Genomic DNA, 19,736 nt, shown 5'->3' on the forward strand with positions numbered 1-19,736 from the left:
TCCCATCTGTACATTGTTATCCTCATCATTGATAGCACTTCCCATGCTATTTTCCATATATCAATATGATTTTGAAACACTGAATTTGTTGTGTGTTTTGGTTTGCTAAGTGCATTATCATCAAGGAAGAATACCAACACTAAAAACCATGTTGCAAGTCCAACTTCATGTAAGTCATACAAGCTCTTATTCTACAGATGAAACCAAAAACCAGACAGTATCTCCCATTAGGTCTTTACAACTATGAGGAACATTTGTTTCATGCTGTTGTTAGCCACTGCTTAGTCAGACTTCTTATATTGTCAGATATAAGGATATTAGGAATCCTACTAGATAGAGATCCCTTTGTGAGGTGAGAACATATCTAGGAGAACAGCTAAACCTGTATTTTTCGTAAGGGATGATTCAGGCTCGCAGTCATGCAGGGATTGCAGGCTCTTCTGACAGCTCCGTGGAACTAAAACTTTAAAATACTTCAACTACTATCAAGGCTAACAACTAGACATAAGGAAATCACGCTTGGGAAAAAGCACTAGACATAAAACATAAGTTCAAAGTTCTTGAAACCTGTTCAGGCAATTCTCTTCCAGGAACAAGGAAACTGGTGCTTTTATTAAATACATGGTAGAAGAACATGAACAACATTTATTTTCCCATCACTTGCAAGCCTAAAATTTAGTTAAAAGCTTGTCAATACTTCTGTTCAGACTAGGTGGTAAAATGTCAACCAATCACGGTAAACACCTGAGATGATGAAACCATGAATAGTAAATTTACACAAGTTGTGTCAACTACTTTATCTACAACAATGAGATTCTATTTCACATATTTATTTTTACTCTGAGAAGTATGAAGAACAACTGTTTTCCATTAAAGCATCTGTGATGTTAAATAAGTTTGCTAACACAGAAAAAAAAAAGAGATGATACTCAAATATAGAATAATTTTAGACTAGGAGGGACCTCTGCAGCGCAGAATCTGACCTCCTACTCAAAGCTGAGATAACGTCAAAGTTCAATCAGGTCGCTCAAGGCCTTGTCCAGCTGAGGTTTATCTCGTAGGATGGAGAGACTATCACCTCTCTGGGTACCTCTTTCTGTGCCTGACCACACTAAGTAGGAATATTTTTTTTCTCCTTACACATAGTCCAAATCCTCCTTGCCTGTGTCCATTGCCTTTCCTTCTCGGCAGTGCACCTGAGGAGAGTCTGCCTCTGGGTGCTCCCTAACCAAACATCTGGCAGTTGAGGATCATGATTAGAGTCTCCTTCTCCAGGCCCACCAAACCCAGGTACCTCAGGCTTTTCTTGCACATCGTGTGCTTCAAGCCCCTAACCACACCAGTCGTTCTCTGCTGGACTCACTTCAGCTTCCCACTGTTTTTTCCTGTACTGGGAAGCCCAAAACTGGACACAGTACTCCAGAAATGGCCTCACAAGTGCTGTAAAGAGCAGAATAACCACTGCTCTCAACCTGCTGACTGCACTTGCTGACTCAGTCCAGTAAACAGGCAGCCTCCATTTCTCCAATGATGCACTATTGACTTTTTCAACAAATTGTTTATCAGGATCCCCATATCTTTTTCTGCAAGGCTGCTCTCTAGCTGCTCACTCCCCAATGTAAAGAGCTCCACAGTGCAAAACTTCACACTTGTCATGCTGAACTTTGTCAGGTTTTTACAGCGTGAAGAAAAAATAATGCTGGTACGTAAAAAGTAAATTATAGATTGTAATCTCTGCTATCCCTGCCCTCACAAAGTGCCTGAAACGTTAAACAAAACTTTTACAATGTTTAATACTACCTGCAAGAGCAGGAAGTTTGTAACTAAAATACCTGTGACTCTTGATTATCATAGAATGGTTTGGATTGGAAGGGACCTTAAAGATCATCTACTTCCAACCCCCTGCCATGGGCAGGGACACCTCCCACTAGACCAGGCTGCTCAAAGCCCCATCCAGCCTGGCCTGGAACACCTCCAGGGATGGGGCAGCCACAACTTCCCTGAGGAACCCGTTCCAGTGACTCACCACCCTCACAGTAAAGAATTTCTGTCTAATGTCCAATCGAAATTTCCCCTCTTTCAGTTTAAAACCATTACCCCTCGTCCTATCTGCTCCTGGCTTGAGTGACTCAAATGCATGCACACCTTTAATGTTGAGGATAATTACTGCAAAGCCCTTTCCTAAGAGCAGTAAAAGCTTCTCCACCGCTGAAATTTTTTAAAATGAAAAATCCCCCCTCTCTTTCCCTCTTTCTCAAAGTGTCAGGTCTTGTGCCTTTACAGTTCACATCAGATACAGTCAACTTCAGGATGCACAAGCACTGATTATTTCTAGCTGTGGACGTAGACCTGCACGGGTCTTGCCTGCCTGGGTCAAGCCTGACCAGTAGAGTAGAGCGCTGCTGGTACAGCACTACAGCCAACCCAGTAAATCCTGCTGGCCCACAACAACATACACAGAGCAATAACCACAGTTCAGTTGCCTTAATAACCGGTAAATACTTCTAAGGGTAAGATAAAGACAGTCTGTGGGTCTCACCCAGCCTCCAGTTAGGTATCCCTGCTGTGTCTTGTCCTGTATTATTTTATCTGGAGTACCAGGCCGCAGTTTAAAAACAGCTGTTTGATATTGTCACTATTCCCAACTTGAATATTAACTGTCCAGGAAACCAAAGGCTAAACTTACTAGTAATGGAAATCCTTAAGAGAGTAAGTTAAAACAGTCAAATTAATTCCTCCGTGCAGTGATACCGTGCCACATGATTACGGCGTTTTGCTACAAGTAGTTAAAGCTGGTCTGGAAGAAAAATGTTTGTGCTTCTTCCCTGTGACACAACATGCTAACTCATCTGCAACTTCTCAGAAAGTCTGCTCTGAAAGATGAAGTGGTTTGAGTTTAGGAAAAATACCATATTACCCATAAAAGGCAGAAAGATTAAATACCACAGACTCCAGCCCCCACTCTGCATTTATAACTCAACATCTAGCAGTTACTAGTTACCAGTTATTCCATTAGGACTTGAGATCACTTTTAGCTATTTGTAAAAATTTTCTTATCCCAGCCTCCTCTAATAAGTCATATAGGGTGAGGTTCTGAGTCACAAAATACGTAGTTTCCTTTTCTTTGGGCAAGTAACTTGAGAGGGTTGCAGGGCAACAAAGCCATCCTAAAAGGAAACACCGATAGCAAGTGTGCAGGGAGATTCCATTCTTGCCTTAAAGAACATACAAACGAAAAGAAAATGTGGACAGATATTACACTCCCATTTCGCTCAGATGCAGGGCAAATGATCAGAGAGTAGATAATGAAAGCCTAATTCCTTAACTTAAAATTTTCAGTACGAACTTCTTACTTAAGTATACCTAGCCCTAGAAAAAATACGCTAGCCAGAGGGGCTGCAGAACAAAGCCCGCAGGGCTCGCACCCTGGGTGTCCATCTCAGCACTACTAAGAGACAAGGAGACCGCAGCCACATCACCATCATGCACAGAAATAAGGCAGCACGGAATGACGACACATGACGACCTAACTAATCTTATCAGAAAAAAGAGCTAAATTTAAAGACTAAACATGCATCTTGAAAAGCAAACCTTTGGGAACACATCTCAAAATGATAATAGGATCTTCATGCCTAAAGTCACCCTCCTGCCGTTTCTACTCTGCCTTAATTACAGTAAAATAAGTGACAGAACACTCTGGCTTTCGGTATTGATAATCCAAGTCACACAGGTAGCAATAAAGCCAGCAGCATACAGCAAAACTCCATGAAGAAGCCAACTTTTGAGGAAGGATGTGCAAAATTAAGACTGTAGAAGTCACACTGTAACAGCAGCAGAAATTCAAAGGCGTACAGGCAATGGAGACGACCATCACCCACCCCCAAGGTACACATGGATCTCTGGAAAAGGGGGGGAAATTGGAGACAGAGGAATTCCTCAAGAGTGGGAAAAAGGTTTCAGATGTCCCAGAAGTATTACCATGCAATTACTAGAAACCTCATCCTTCCTCAGCTGAGGACAGAAATTTCGCCCTCCAATACCCCACTTTGCACAATTCTAAAAGGGATTCAAGTTTTTAATGCCTTAAATTAAAAAAATTGGTTCTTTGCTAGGAGAGGGTGTTTATTGTCTTTTTTCCCCGTATTACAGGGTTTAAACAAATTTAGGGCATGATCTATTTTTATGTACCTTTGTAGACTTTTTAGTGACCTGAAGCTTTTCCTTAAGTCTCATCTATCTAGGGAAGGCATACAGTTTAGTTCTTTGGCTAAGGGACGATTACTAGCAGGGAAATCATAATATACTAAAACCCCCCCCATACTTCTGTAGTGGCTTCTATATTTTGGGTAAAGTTACACCATCTACAAAAAGAGTGAACCCACATCCCATGAATTACACAGTCCCAAATAAAAGTACAATATTGCCAGAATAGCTGCAACACTCCTTTAAAACAGACTTCCACGTATCTACTGAAGAGAGTTTAAAACTGGTTTCATCTTACTTACCACTTCATCTTTCATTTTTTATGATGAAAATTAGGACAATATAACCCAGGTTGAAGTTGAAATAAAAGTCCAGACAGAATTTTGAGGACTTTCCTAAAATCCTGAACACGCACATCTTGCTAAACTGGCATAAACACATTTCAAGTAGGACTTCACAAAGCAATTACCCATGTTTATTTTTATGCTGGAGAACAATTATAAATGGTGAAAAGAATCTGGGATATATCTGGAATTGATGCTGCTTCTGACATTTTCTCAGCCTTTTTGGGAAAAGCAGCTATACATATTCAGTCCTCAATGGCACTGCACTTAAGCAAATTAAGAACTATAACTTAGCCTTCATTAAAGCACGCCTGATTAATAAACTCCATACATTTCCAATTATTCAATACTTGGTGAAGACATCTCCACCATTTTCCAAAGCTCAGACTCCTTTATAGAGGTCCCAGGTTGGGCACCCAGAGGTACTAGTGACATTTGAAGCTTTAGGCCATGGTTAAGTAATAACAGGTTTCAGTGTTAAGACCCTGATGACATAAATGACAGAAATTAAGATCTCAGGCACTTCAGGATGCCTAAGGCCTCAGCTGGCAATGATGGATGCACACAGTTAATCTGAATGCACTCTAAGTATATCTACAGACGTGATTACTGAGATCTATGCAAAATCAGGGCTTAAGAAAACAGTGTGTAGTTCCCTATTGAAGAAAGCTACATTCATTATAGTGAACAAAGATCTTTATAAATGAAGGCTTGCATTCTGGCAATCTGCATACGCTGATGAGAAAAATAGAGCGGAATATTTTAGTATCAGGAGACAGCTAAAATTAACAGATCACATTGAACCACAGAACAAACGTACTTAGAAATTCTTAGACATGGAAGAGCTTATTAAAATTAAATCCCTTTTCTTAAAAAAAAAACAAACAAAAAACCCCACCACCCAACCAAAAAAACCCCACAACAACAGAACTAGACCTTCAGTGGGATATATTAGTGAGCAAGGTACAAGCTCTTTGGTAACTACATCAAGAACATATACGGATTCTCAAGTGTACCTTTTGAAAGACTTAGAAAATTAATCTGAACTCTGTTTAAAGCATTATCAAGGGCAAAAATACAGTAAAAAGCTTTAACAAGTCCCTTCTATTGCTCTAAACAGATTTACTCGCGGTCCGTCATCCTATTCATCTTTTCAGACATGGGTAATGAAAAAGATGAACCCATAAAATTTTTCCTAATCCTAGGCACTATCTTCTGTTAATGGCTCAGATAAATTTGTGACTGTTTAGGTAAGTATTATAATTCTTTCTTTTTTGTAATACCCATCTAAAACCAGCTTGCATGACTTGCCTCAAGTTACAAGCAAGGGATAAAATGTAAGTTTCATAAATTTGAAGAATCTGTAGTTTAACATTCCCAACGAATTTCAGCTACAGATCAACATTTCTAAAACCCAAAACATTAATATATAAGTAAAAGCAACTTGCTAAAAAAAGCTGCTGAAACAAGTCTCTTCAGTTCTGACTCACACAGTTAAAATCATTTGTTTCTAGTAGGTGTAGAAGAAACTGACTCAATCCCACATGTGAATTATTTGCAAAAAAAAAAAAAAAGGTTAGTCCAAAGTCATTTGATAAAAAAAGTTCATTGCACTGAATCTGCTGACTGAACCAACATCCAAGCCATTTCCACTGATAATGCCAACCACTGAAGCTTTAAGGACATAAATTAAGTATTTTTTTTCCAAAGTATTATATCTTAATATTACCTATGAAGAAGCAATATGAAAATATTTTAGATTTAAGTGAAACAAGTCAGAAAAAAATGTTAGATTTATGGATGCTTATGAAACCTGACTTCTTCATTCTATACCTTATCATGTACCATGAGTGAGAAACTACTAGCTGCACGCATTCTTTCTACATGAAGACAAATTTATCGATGACTTATTTACCCCTATCCGAGTTTTCACATGCAAACAGAATTAAAATACAAAATATAGGTCGCGGCCTTTAACATACCACATAATTCCTCAAGCCCTCAGTAAAGAGTGTTTAGTAGCAACTTTATCCACAGGAGAAAAATGATACCGTCTTCCTTTGATGGGACAGAAGACAAGCTTCACCCAGGAGGGCTGTCATTTTAACAGCACATGCCAACGCATCTCTCATCCTCCAGACCACATTACTTTCCCCCTGTCAAAACATGACTGTGGCACTCAGTGCCAACATTTCACAGCATAAAGTTTTACAGAAAAAGCCATTAAAAGATATTGCCTCATTCTCATTCTAAAAGCACCAGATTAGAAGATTAGAACAGATGTACCATAAAGGGTCCATCATACATGGAGCACCAAGCTTTGAACTGCGTGCCTTCAGACCACTAGCCGTGAGCACAATGCTATCACAGCCAACACGGCAATTCGGGACACTCCAACATTAGTTAACCCTAACATATTTTTCAAATTAACAAAACCAGTTTATGCGACAGCAGAGAATGCTGGAAACCAGGATTCGACAGCCATGCTCGCGCTATTCTGCCAGATGACCAAAGACTTCATTAGCAAAGGTGATCCAAGCTAGAGTGCCCCATCCCCAAGCACAGGAAAGCCTTCAAGGAGCAGGTCTCCATCTGCATCCACACCGCACTGTGCACAAAGAAACCATGGCCACCATCACCACCACCGGCATTTCCAGAACCTCTGCAAGGCACCTGCAGCTTCACCTTGCCCCAGTGGGCCCTCATCCACACCCTCCTGCTGCTAGCTCTACTACAAGGGATCCTAACAGGCTTTGGTAGATAGGGGATGGAAGTAGAGGAACTTAGGCCAGAATCTGAAGTTTTCTTGTTCATCAGCTGTCTCCATTACCCAACCACACTCACTTCGCACATGTGCCCAACAGGCTTATCGCTCCCTGCACAGCTTCTGCCTCCACAGAGAAGGACATTATACAAGCTAACAGAGCCTGAGGCCCCTCTCTGACTTTCTATGGGTATTTCTGCAAGCCGGGGAGGGGGAAGGAATGTCAAAGGAAAAGAGAGTAATTTAAGCCCTCAAGTCAAGTCATATGACAAGTTATCAAGTGACAGTTTTTCCTGGTGTAACCCAAAAAGGACAAAAGATCATCATAAGTAACCCTTAAAGTCGGACAACTTTAAGGACACCTGAAAAATACTTAAGGATAGTTTCTGCCTCCTATACTAGCAGCACTCTCAGCCACATGTTGTGCCCCCATCCTTACTTAGCACTTATTCAAGTATATCAGTGCCCATGGCAGCCAGAGGACCAGGTTTACCCTGCAGCTAGCTTCAAAGATGCTCTAATGCAGACTGGGAAGACCTTTTCTCAGGTCCACATCCACTTCTGAATACAGCTGCTTTCAGGCTGGGAGAACAGGCTCTACACTCTTCTGACAGAAAGGCCACCCTGCAAGGTTCTCACTTCCCTCATTAGATATTTTTATTTGAAAGGTTAAAGTGCCTCTTTAAGCAGAACTGGAAGGAGGAGAAAGTAGGTCTGGGAGTAGACTTGCAAAGTTCACAGAGCCCCCCCGCAACAGCAAGGTGAAAAACTTGAAGTACCAGTCCTTACAGCGACCCAATGCTGTGAATCACTGCACCAGCACAACAGCAACCTTTCTGGTGAACCTTCCGCACATATTTCCATCTATGGTCCAGCCTCAGGTGCAACAGATATACACCCAAAAGTGGCAGCTTGAGGCTAGAGAGGTTAGTTTGAGTGCTCTGCATGCACGTTTTCCCCTCCTCTAGCCCAGAATGGGAATATATTTTTGGTACTAAACCAGCATCCAGTGCCTATTATGCCAGCCTGTCTTCAAGGGCTTGGCAGCAGGTGCCCAGACGGTTTATTTGTGCTAATCATCTGCAATCTTCTTTCTTCTCTCCACAGCTTCAGCCTCCCCTTAAAGTAAGTTCTTGTCAGAAAAAAAAACACCACCACCCAAACCAACAAAGAAAACAACCAAAAAAACATCACCACTACCCAAAAGCAGAACACCAGTCTAGCTGGGTAGCAGACCTTGCACAGAGAATGCAGAAGATAAGCCAACATTCAAACAGACGGCTCACAACTCATCAGGAGGAACAGTGCACCTGCTTCAAGGAAAAAAAAACAAACCAACCAGGACATTTCAGATCACTCTAAACTACTCTGACATTGATTTTGAGGTGTTCCCACAGAGAGGACCAGCCAGTACATAGTCCAGGAGTGAGACAACACTGAACGAACTACGTGGGGACATGTGCCATCTTGCCCTCTGTAGCACGCCAGCAGTACAAAACAGGGTCAGAGGAAACAAAGGCTGAAGCAAGAGGAGTCTGCGCAGCACCAAGAGCATTTTGAATACAAATAAGGCCCATTCCTGTTAGACTCTTCTCTGAACATGCTTGCCTACCGGCTGCAAACTGTGCCAAGTAGCTGTTCAAAAATAGAGCAGGCGGCTGCGCCAGTCCCTGCTGACTGGAAGTAAGGGGCAGTAAGCTCCAGCCACAGCCAACTAAGATAACTCCTGAAAAACCAGGTGGTGTCAGATGAGCACGAATGCGGTGCCAGCCAGCAAGGTGCCCTGCACGCAACCATCCTAGCACAGGATTACGAAAGATTTGGATCCCTCAGTACGACAGAACGAAGGCCTCTGCTCCCTAAAGAGGAACACACTGTACCTGAAAGCCAAGGGACCAGTAATGCACAGGACATCTGAGCTGCAGCAATGCTGTTTCAGCACTCCTGTACTTCTCTCCTCATCACGTGAAACAAGGGACAGCACAAATTTTTTGCAGGAAGAGTCTCTTAGGAGGTCCCTCTGTAGCGCATGGACAATACCACTCCAAAACACCCAAGCACTGGTTTGCACCGTAATCCGTCAGAGAAGTCCAAAGTCCACACAGCCTCCTCTATGCATGCTGATAGCTTTAGGTGGTCTTCACTAGTGGCCTGGATCAGCTTTACCAAAGGAAGCACCTCCATAGACTTCCAGGGCCATGCAGACTGTTTTACAGGCTCTCTCAAGACTGTCCAGTTCCAACATCTCCCAGGATGTCAGCTAGGTCGCTCTCCTGACAACCCTAGTGTGCTGGAAGGACTAGCAGAGACGGTCAAGCAATTTGGCCTCAGAGGCACATGGGCTGTAGTACCCCAGTTTCACTGATGACTTTGAGAGAGGAATGAGCAAGTATGATTAGAATAAACAGGACTCCTCACTGTTAGAATTCCTCACTATTTCGCACTCTAGGAGTAGCATATGTAGCAACAGTTTAAAAGACACTAAACACAGATTTGGGAAATTCTTTCTGAAGATGTAGATATGGGTCTGCTATGTAACAGACTTGGATTCAATTCCCACTAAGAATATTCAACATTATTTCAATATCTATTATATAAACAATACAGTGATAACCAACTGGGTGAGACCTTATTCAACAGGAATTATAAATACAAATTACTGGAAGAAAAGGACTTTGGAACTCTTCACTTGCAGCTCAGCTAGCTCTTCTCCAAAGATACTTGGCATAAATATATGTGTATCACACTTCCATTATGGGGGGGGGGGGGGGGGGGGGGGCGGGAAATATAGTCTATCTGAAAGCTCCATTCACCATGGGAAAGCTACAACTGCCAAGGTTAAAATGGCAGATTCTTACAACGTTTCTAAAGTGATGGAAGCCACAATCCTCCTCAAGGCAAAGGGCCACACCCTACCCTCTTCTATGGTTCGCAAATAGGAAGATGATTTTGAAGAAATTAGCCTGTGGCAGGACTGCCAGGAAGCAGCGGTGGGATTCACAGGACAGAAGGAATGAGATCCACCATTTGAGGCTCACCAGCCCCTGCAGGTGAGGTGCGAGGCTTCTACAGATGTTGACTAGGGAGATGGTGGCATAAGTCTCATGGGATAAACATGGTACTTGATTTCCTGGGCTCCCCGCTTCCCCTCTCCCACAATCACCAGCTCCAGAACACAGGTACCATCGTGCTGCTGTCAGACAGCAGGTATCTCCACGTTCAGTACCTCCACTGCACGATTCAGCATCTCCTCTGAACCCCACAGCCAAGAAAAAAACTCTGCCTCAACTACCACGCCTGAACTCTATTTTCTCTTGGCAATTAAGAATGCAAGCAAGTCCATTAGCCACACTGAATCATTTAAAGGGAATTTTACATGTGTGATACCTCACACCCAGTTTTAAATCCAAAATAGTAAAGAAGTGCTTGTTATATAGCTCGCCTTAATTTAACCTTAGTACCTACGCAGCTTACTTCCATCATCAGTGTTAAGTCTCCATTTTGTCAAAAGGAAATTCCTTCTGTCTCCAATTGATAAAGAAACACTGATCTTCAAAGTATATCCCAAACATTTAACTACACTCTCATGCTGGCACAGACACATAACAGCACACGAAACTTGTGCACATCAATCTAGAATATCTTCTAACAGAGAATCAGGCTGTAATTAAGACTGCACATCATGACATGAGGAAGATTAGCGTGTTTGGTGTGATATTTTCCTCATTAGCTGGAGGCAGAAACAAGTTCCTTGTCAGTGGAAACATACTGTGAGGGCATTAGGACACAGATAAAAGGTGTCTCGTTGTTGGCATTTATTTGTTTTTAACAGCTTGAAGGAAAAGGAGGAACACACAATATCAGCTGTAATTGGTTTTAAGGGTATTCCTTGTTGATGGAACACAAATATAGTGCACAGTCCAGATTTAGGCCCATCCCCTCACCATCAAGAGCCTGGATTATAAACTTTTATCCCTCCTCTGCAGCACCAGATGGTAGCTCACATACATTTCAATTATTTATTGAATAGGCACTTTGTTATACTAGGGTAATCCCACACTGCAGTAAGAACTACACACTGTTTTTATTGCAAGCTATACTTTTCATCAAGTCAGTAACCTTTTCACATTCAGTGAACATAATAAATAGAATTAAAGGAGGCGATTTTATAAACAATTGGATAATCGGCCTCTCCATCACACAGAAAATGACAACGCAGGGATCAATCAGTAAGACACAACCACCAGCAGTGCTATAGAAAAAGCATATCATTCTTTGGCCTGCCCCAAATCCTTTCCTCAACTTCAGCGCTCAAAGTACCACTGTAGTCTGATCTATCAGATTTAACAGTTTGTAGGTGCTCACTCGTTCAAGCCATCAGCTTGAAAACAAGAGTATAAAACCAGATTGCACTTCGCAGAAGACATACAAAGCTCCCACCACAAAACAAATAATCAATGTTCCCCAGGCTGCAGCCTTGCGGGGCAGATGTGATAAAGTGGTTAATTATTCAGTTGGCAATCGCATTACTGACGTCAATAGAAGAGTCCAGGAAGTGAATCCTCTTAGTTTGTTAGTGTATGACAAAGAGTGGTGGTCCCCACAGAAATTAAGGAGAACCAGCTGTCCCTACATGTTAGTGCTCTGGTCTATAGTGCTAAAGAGACACATTTGCATTTACTGAAGTAAATCGGCCCCTCCCCCTCCCTTAGGAAATCCTTTGTTTTGGTTTTTTTTTTTTTAAGAGGGCTCTTTAAAAGCCTAATTAACTGTACATGCATGGAACAGCTGATAAACGGGACAATACACTCATGAGCAATGATGTCTCCTCCCTCCCCTCCAATTCTTATTCCATGGAGAAGTTAAGTCACCTTCATCATACATTATTATTCATAACTTACTCAGCTGAATAAACCAGTCAGCCACCATGGCCGTTTTAACATAAATTCATTTAGGCATGCAGCAGAGAAGGATCTCTGCTATCCACATACCTGTAGTCAGTGGTCTTAACTAAACAACACCGGATAGAAAACTTTCATCCTAAGAAAACAAGTATCCACGTTTTCTTTTGTCAGCACGCTCCGGACTATTGGAGGTTTCTCATTATCAGGCTGCTTAACAGTAGGAAACCATTAAACAAAGCTGTTATAAAGGCTGCCTGGAATTGCTCTGTCCTTCGGGGGCATGCCCAAATTAAAAAGCCTGCATGATGAACGGTAACTGTTGTTCCTCCAAGACACACACGCCCTCTCTAACAGCAACAAATCCGGCACAAGAGCCGTATTTCCAAGCCTGAGCCTGCTGCTCTCCTTCCCTCCCTCCCCCAGGTAGGGAACCCTCCCAGGAGCGCTGGATTAGCCTGACATTTCGGGTTAAGCCGAGCGGGGTTTCAGGCCAAGGACACCGGTGCTGTTCCTGCGCCGGCTGCCAAAGCGGTTCGCTGGGGACGCAGCGGGGCTGGGAGGAGAGCTGCCGGGGTCAAGGCCCGGCCGGCGGCGGGGGTGTTCCCCGGGGAGGCTCCGCAGCCAGGGGCGGCGGCTCCCCCGCCCCGCCCGGGGCTCGGCTGCAGGCGGGGAGCGCACTCCCGGGGCCGGGCCGCCTCGCCGCCCCTCGCCCGGTGATCCGGGCAGCGGGGATCCCCCCGCCCGCCTCACACACACAACCCACGGCCAGCCGGGCCGCGTCCCTCCCCTCACGGCCCCGTGTCCTCCCCCCCGCCATCCCCGCGGCCCGTCGCCCGTCCTCACCCCACTCGAGGAAGTCGGAGACGTATCGGTCGCGGCGGAGCGGGGAGTCGCGGCTGCACTCGGCATAGACGCCGACCAGGAGGTCGAGCAGGGTCTCCACGCTCAGCACGCTGTCGTGCCGCTGCGGCCCGTCCAGCACCAGCTGCTCCAGCCGCTTCAGCCGCACCTTGGCCGACATGGTGCCGCGGACGGCGGGCTCAGGGCAAGGCAAGGGCCGCGGTCGCTGGGGCGGCGGCGGCGCGATAAAGGCCCGGGGGCGCCGCCGCGCTCAGCCGCGCCGCACCGCCCGCCCCCCCCCGCGCCGCCTCACGGCCGCGCCGGGACCCAGCGGCTCCTTCCACGGGCTCCGCCTCAGGCCCGGACGGTCCATGGGCCGGACCCGGCCACCCGCTCCGGCCTCTCCCCGGCGCCGGAGAAGGACTGCTGCCGCTCCCGCTCCTCCTGCCCCGGCGAGCGCGGCCCGGCGCGTCCCACCGAGCGGCCCCGGCGGCGCCCGGCCACGCCCACTACGCAGCGTCCGCGCGCTCCGACGTGGGCAGGGCGGCGCGGAACAGCGCAGGAAGATTGGGACCAGCGGCGCGCCGTAGTCGGGGGGCTGGGGACGAGATGGCCGCCCCCCGCCTGAGGCGTCTCGGCAGATTCGCCGTGTGAGGAGCGGGGGCGGCTCCAGCTGCGCCTTCCTGTCCGCACTTTCGTCTCCCGGCGGCGGGGCGCAGCTTCCACGTGCATGTATGTCCTAGCCTGCGCCGTCCCAGGAGGGTTTCGAGGAGGAAGTCCCCTCCTCACCGCTGAGGCAGGGATCGCCGTGCTCTGGAGGCCGGGCAGCCGGCCCCGAGCCGCCCAGGCCCGCAGCCAGGCCGTGGCTTCCCTCGAGTGACAGGGGTCACACCGCAGGTCGCCATACCCACTGGCCTTCGCAGGGCGCTGCCTGCCCAGGGCTGATGTTGGGCTTGGGAGGCTTCTCTGGCCATGGATGGAGCGGGGCCTTCCCTTTCCCTGCCTCAGACACGATTCCCTGCTCTGTGGCTGGACTTTGTAGAATGGTTTGGGTTGGAAGGGACCTTAAAGATCACCTAATTCCAACCCCCCTGCCAGGGACACCTCCCACTAGACCAGGCTGCTCAGAGCCCCGTCCAACCCGGCCTTGAACACCTCCAGGGATGGGGCATCCACAACTTCCCTGGGCAACCTGTTCGGTGCCTCACCACCCTCAGAGTGAAAACATTTTTCCTAATATCTAATTTAAATCTGCCCTCTTCCAGTTTGAAGCCATTAACCCTCATCCTATCACTATATGCCTTTGTAAAAACTCCCTTTCCAGCTTTCCTGTAGGTCCCCTTTAGGTACTGTCAGGCTGTTACAAGGTCTGCGCCTGGAGCCTTCTCCAGGCTGAACAACTCCAACTCTCTCAGCCTGTCCTCATAGGAGGAGTATGCCTTGGTGGAGCCCCCAGCAACAGGCGTGGGGCTGGCAGAGTAGGCAAGGCCCTAGAGCAGGACATGGTTTCTGGAAGCTGTGGCTTTCTGCGCCTTTCAAAACCTACCTTGGTGATGGGGCTTTATCTCAAAGCAGCAGCAGCTGGCCTGGGCAAATAGTCCTCTGTGTTAACAACTGCTGTCCACACTCCCTGGAAGGGAACTTGGTGTAAGGCACTCAGACTTTATGCAGTGCCTTTTTTTTTGCATTGCAACTTATTCTGAGAACTGTTCTCTCTGCAAGCTGCAGCACCTTAAGGCAAGATGCTGAGTAGTTTGAGATGGGAGTTTACGCTTCTAGGAATGCAGCCAGTCAGGTCCTGATGCAAAGCTGAACTGGGAAGGATGCCTTTTCCTTGCTTCCCTGGCAAGTAGATGGAGCGCTCTGTGCTCTCTGAAAGTCATCACACCAGCAAGAGAGGCAGCTGAGTGCTGGTTCTGTCAGGGCTGGGAAACCCCCTGCCTCCAGGAGCTGGAGCTAGACAGGGGTTTGCACCACGGTAGCTGCAGTTGCCACGGTCACCTTCAGGGCCAGTGACTAGCCCAAACCCGACCAGTGCTGCATGCAGGGAGATGCCCTTTTCAAAGGGTCAGGAGCATAACCAGACAGAGCTAGATGGAGTATTGCAGAGCAGAAAGCATTGCTCCCAATGTGACAGAGAGGTCCAGCAGATGATTACCGAAATATTGGCTTCTAGGAGCCCGTGCCCCTCAGGCATGTCTGATAGATATCTCTTTGACACCAAATACCTGTTATATCTGAGAGCTATTCAGGTCGTAATAACACTGCGCTGTGCATTTGGACCTACTACCTGGATCAAGAAGGTGCAGGCATGTTGGGACCTGTTAATTCTAAAAAATGCAATACAAAAGAAGGTCCTGTGAATCATACTTTTATACCGAGAACCTGTAATTTTAAAACAAAGAAAATCCACAGTGGACTAAAATAACATTGTTTGGTTTTGTTTTTCCTAAATGGCTCTCTCTCTTTGTACTTCCTTCTGCAAACATCCACTTGAAAAAGTATTTCACAGCATATCCCAAAGTTTTCATTATTCTCTCTCAATGTTCCTCCCTGGTTACAGTTGTTCCACTTGATTTCAAACTGTTCAATATCATAGATACATTAATTTGCAGGTTCCTTAGCGTTTTAAAAATTCCGATTGTATTTCTGGTGCGGTTGCTTTATTTAAAAGGAGAGGTTAACATTTGCCGCTTATTACCACTTTGGAGACTCGTTTTGGGGCAGTTGATCAGAGTAACGGCTGGGGAGAACAGAGTTTTAAAGATCCTGTTACAATATCTATCTTTCTCCTTCTTATCTGTTCCTGCAGATGGTGATAATCACCACCTCCTTCAGCAAGAAAGAGATTATAAAGGAAACTGCAGCTGGATGAAGAAATAGCCATTTTCTGCCTACCAAACGCTCTAATGTTTCCGGTCTCCTCAGTCTGTTTTACATTAGTAGAATTCAGGGATTTCAGGAGCTCTTCCTGACTTACACCAGACACAGGGAAGGATCAGGTCTTGTGCTGGGAAAACGACAGATGGGTGACAGATGATATTGTACCCTGCTTTAACAACTATGGGAGATTTAGCGTATCAGACCAGCACGTGCAGGATTATTTATGAGCGATACTGTAGGTGTTCCAGAATTAGTTGAAAGATTTCAAAAACTATTGGGAAGAGTTAAAAACCTTGTGGATTGTCAATAATGCTGGGTTTTCACAGCAAGGTTTGCGGTTATAAAAGACTTACCTAGGTGAAAAAGGACGTTTGGTGTACATACTAAAAAATGTGTGCAAGCTTGAAAATGTAGCTGAAGGTATTCTGTTCTGTTACTCATCTGTGCCAATTCCATATACTAAAAATAAATGTGATCTGGCTAAAGTGAATTAAATGATCCATCTTACCAGTTCCTTTTTCCTGTGGTATATTTCAGCGGAAAAATACAGCCCCTTTTTCTGGGACTGATCTGATTTTTAAAATCCCTTTTTTTTTTTTTGTGAGAAAAAATGTAAGCGAACGGGTTCTCACTTATATATTTTCTGGAATCATTGTAGACGCACAGAACTGAAGGCACAAAGTCCATATGGCTACTGAAAAGTTTTTTTCAGATCCAATCAACCTAGGTCTCCTTTTTTTTTTTTTCCCTGTTTTTGGCCGTACTCCAAGTAACTTAGTAACTAGTAGAGGGAGAAATTCTGTTACAGAATTTTGATGGCAACAGGAAATAGCTGTGTCACCGCTTTATGACTTCAGGAAAATCCACCCACGGATCATTTTGGAATTGAGAAGAATGAAGAAATATAAAGAGTATGGACAGAAATTGCAAACATAGCTCATTAGCAATGAAGAACCCCATGCTGAAAAAAAAAAGTGAAGAAGACGTTGCAAATATCTACGTTGTGACATTCGGACAGATAATTATATAAAAAAAAAGACAAAAAATCATCAATTTGCAATATTTTATTTGCTTTTTGTTTTAATGGTTTTTGCATTAATAGGCAAAGGGAGACTCTGAACAGCTAGAAAAGCTAGCTAGAAGATCTAAATATATTCTACTCATTATGAAAATTATATTAAATTCCTAACTGAGAGAGAAGCTGACGAATGTGGAGTAAGGGAGGAGTTTTCTAAAGATTCCGAATGCAAAATGTAGTTAAATTGAAATTGGAGAAAGCTCCTAATAACGAGTTTCAAAAGTAGAATATAAGAAAGGGTTAAACATGCCTAAAAGCAACGCGACTGGTTTATATCTTGCTGTTATCATAGACTTTCCTTCCTGGAATTATTTTTTAGGAAACTGTCACCTTTCCAGCTCTGTTTGTATTTGGCAATATTCTAAAAAATTCCTTCTTGCCAAGAGCGCTGTAAATCTACAGCTGTCATCCATACTGGGAGCCAAAAATAGTCTATCAGTGGGGGCTGTCTTTGATGACGTTGCATCATATAAGCCTGAGCATTGAGCTGAAATACTCAATATTAAACCCAACGACAGCGAAGTCCCCATCGCTGTGATGCTAGCCGTGGTACACAGAAAATTTCTCAAAGGAAACAAAAGTCTCTGCTGTTTTGGTAGGGTGATGGAGACTGGAACTCTGCTTCAGCTTGCAGGGAGCTCACTCTGCTGCAGCTCACGGCTGATGCGCTGGCTGAGCAAGGGGAGGGAGTGTCACAAACACTCTCCTCTTTGCACATGATGATGAGCGAAGTGGGAGGAAAGAAAGGGCAGTTGCTCGCGGAGAAGCGCTGGGAAGGGCTGAGAGTCTGGTCATTTCCAATTTTCACTAAAATGCTTTCTCATAACAATAATAAAATAAATAAATAAAAGAGCAGCAGGGCCATTTGGCAGGCTACCTTCTGTTAAGTGCATTCTGCCATTAAGTGCATTCATTGGCAGTGCTGCTCTTTTGCTCCTGTGAGTATCTCGATTTTAGTGATGGTATAACCCAACATTTTGAACTGCAAGTGGGGCAAACTGGGATATGAAAAGATTTTGCACTTGCCACGTCCTTTCTTAAAGAGAAAAAAACCCTAAAGAAGCAAAAAATCATTAGGTGTATTAGTAGAGAATTTTAGGGATACTATAACTTCTGATTGGTTTGCTTTGCAGGATATAGGGAGCAAAGTGCCATCATAGGCAAAGGAACCATGCAAATCCCTCACTTCTTCCAGTCTAGATGCAGCAGGTTCCCAAACACATTGGTTTTTTCCTCAGTATTTTTTTTTCGTCCTCACATAGTTTCTTTTCTCAATAATTTAATCCTACTTAAAGTTCACCTGAAAGAAGGGAACTTGCCTCCCTGCTGCTGTTTCAGGAAACCGTCGGCCTTATTGATCAGTACGTTTCCTGATTACAGGCAGTTTAATACAAGGAGCTTGAAACGGATTGCATCAAATTAACGGGCTTCCCATTCCATTCACGCTTTGAGAGCAGCATTAACTGAAGTGGGCAGCTGCTTCCATCAAAATCATTATGAGGCCACTTGTTCTTTTTTTTTGTTTGTTTCCAGAATTTGTCTGAAAATGACTGAAGTGTAGGGAACTGGGCGTTTAGATAAGGTCATTGTCGTGGACATCTGGAACAGAATGTCATCACCACATTTAGGCAACACAACAGCTCGATTTTATTTCAGTCCTGATTTCGAGTCCACAATATCCCAAGGAAAGCGTTGGCTCAATGATCCAGTCTGTTTAGGCACATGGTGGTGTTGAAAGCCTGGCAAAACAAAACATAAAAACCCTCTTAGACTCATGATTCTTCAGGGATGTTCCAAGGGGGTGGAAGCAGTGGTACGGGGATGATATTAAAAAAACCCGTCGACAATTATGACATCTTGCAAGTCGCAGTCCCGTGTCTTGCCCTCTGTACAGCTGCCATTTTGTCATTTAATAGCGTTGTGTTACTGCAACTTCACATCTGCCAGGCTCAGTCAGATCAGTCTTTTGAACAAAGTGTGAAAAGCATCGTGTTGCTAGCAGCAATTTTTTGCGCCTGAGTTGATGCTGTGCTAAGATTATGTTTTGTGGGCTTTTTTTTTTTCTTTTTCTAGATACTCTGCACCCTGTTTCAGCCGCGCCAACAGCAGTACTGTTCATTGCACAGAATAAGACGAGTTTTAGGTGATATGTGCAAAAACTAGATAGGAAATGTTTTTCTTTTTCTTAGCTGATCTGTAGGATTAGTTCTCTTGGGTTGCCGAGAGTAGCAGTGTTACTCATATTGCAATTTAAATTAATACTGCATTTTATTAATTTTCTTATGTCTTGAGAAGGATGACTGGAAATGAAAAATAAAACTTCCCCACTCTTCTCTCTTGAACCTTTAAAAATCTGTCACTGACTTTAATAGGAGTGTTCCCATGGAGATAAGCACAACTAAGTCTACCTACAAGGAAAAGAACTAGGCTGCTTTGAATGAAATATTTTTGCATTTTAAGTAATGTTACTTTAATATGTACTTCATTCTTCTATGACAAAGTGCTCTTTGATTTTCAGAGACTGTATAATCAAAATAAAAAGCAAGTTCTATTGTATTCTCTTCCCTGGTTCCCTCTCCACAATGGACAATCCATAGATAATCATTTTGCGGTAATGAGAAGTTGAAATCAGAAAATATTCCAATCTACTTCTAAGATACAGGCAGAGCATAAATAGCATTCAGGAAAAATACGGCCGTACAGTGCCCTAAAAGCAGCAG

General features: G+C 44.4%; 1 protein-coding gene across 6 annotated transcripts in view; it reads right to left on the minus strand.

Moving 5' to 3' along the window:
* The window catches only part of CDC42BPB (CDC42 binding protein kinase beta), a 98,231-nt gene extending 84,670 nt beyond the window's left edge, over positions 1-13,561 (minus strand). For 3 of the 6 annotated variants that reach the window (XM_063333115.1, XM_063333112.1, XM_063333111.1), the window contains exon 1: positions 13,059-13,561. In XM_063333115.1, the coding sequence (XP_063189185.1) occupies positions 13,059-13,236 (178 nt within the window). In that variant the 5' untranslated portion in view covers positions 13,237-13,561. The remainder of the gene's footprint in view (positions 1-13,058) is intronic. The other 3 variants (XM_063333114.1, XM_063333113.1, XM_063333117.1) reach the window with 2 other exon arrangements.
* Between the last annotated feature and the right edge of the window lie 6,175 nt (positions 13,562-19,736).

Source organism: Chroicocephalus ridibundus, chromosome 4 (genome assembly GCF_963924245.1).
Source record: "Chroicocephalus ridibundus chromosome 4, bChrRid1.1, whole genome shotgun sequence".
NCBI classification, from domain to species: domain Eukaryota; kingdom Metazoa; phylum Chordata; class Aves; order Charadriiformes; family Laridae; genus Chroicocephalus; species Chroicocephalus ridibundus.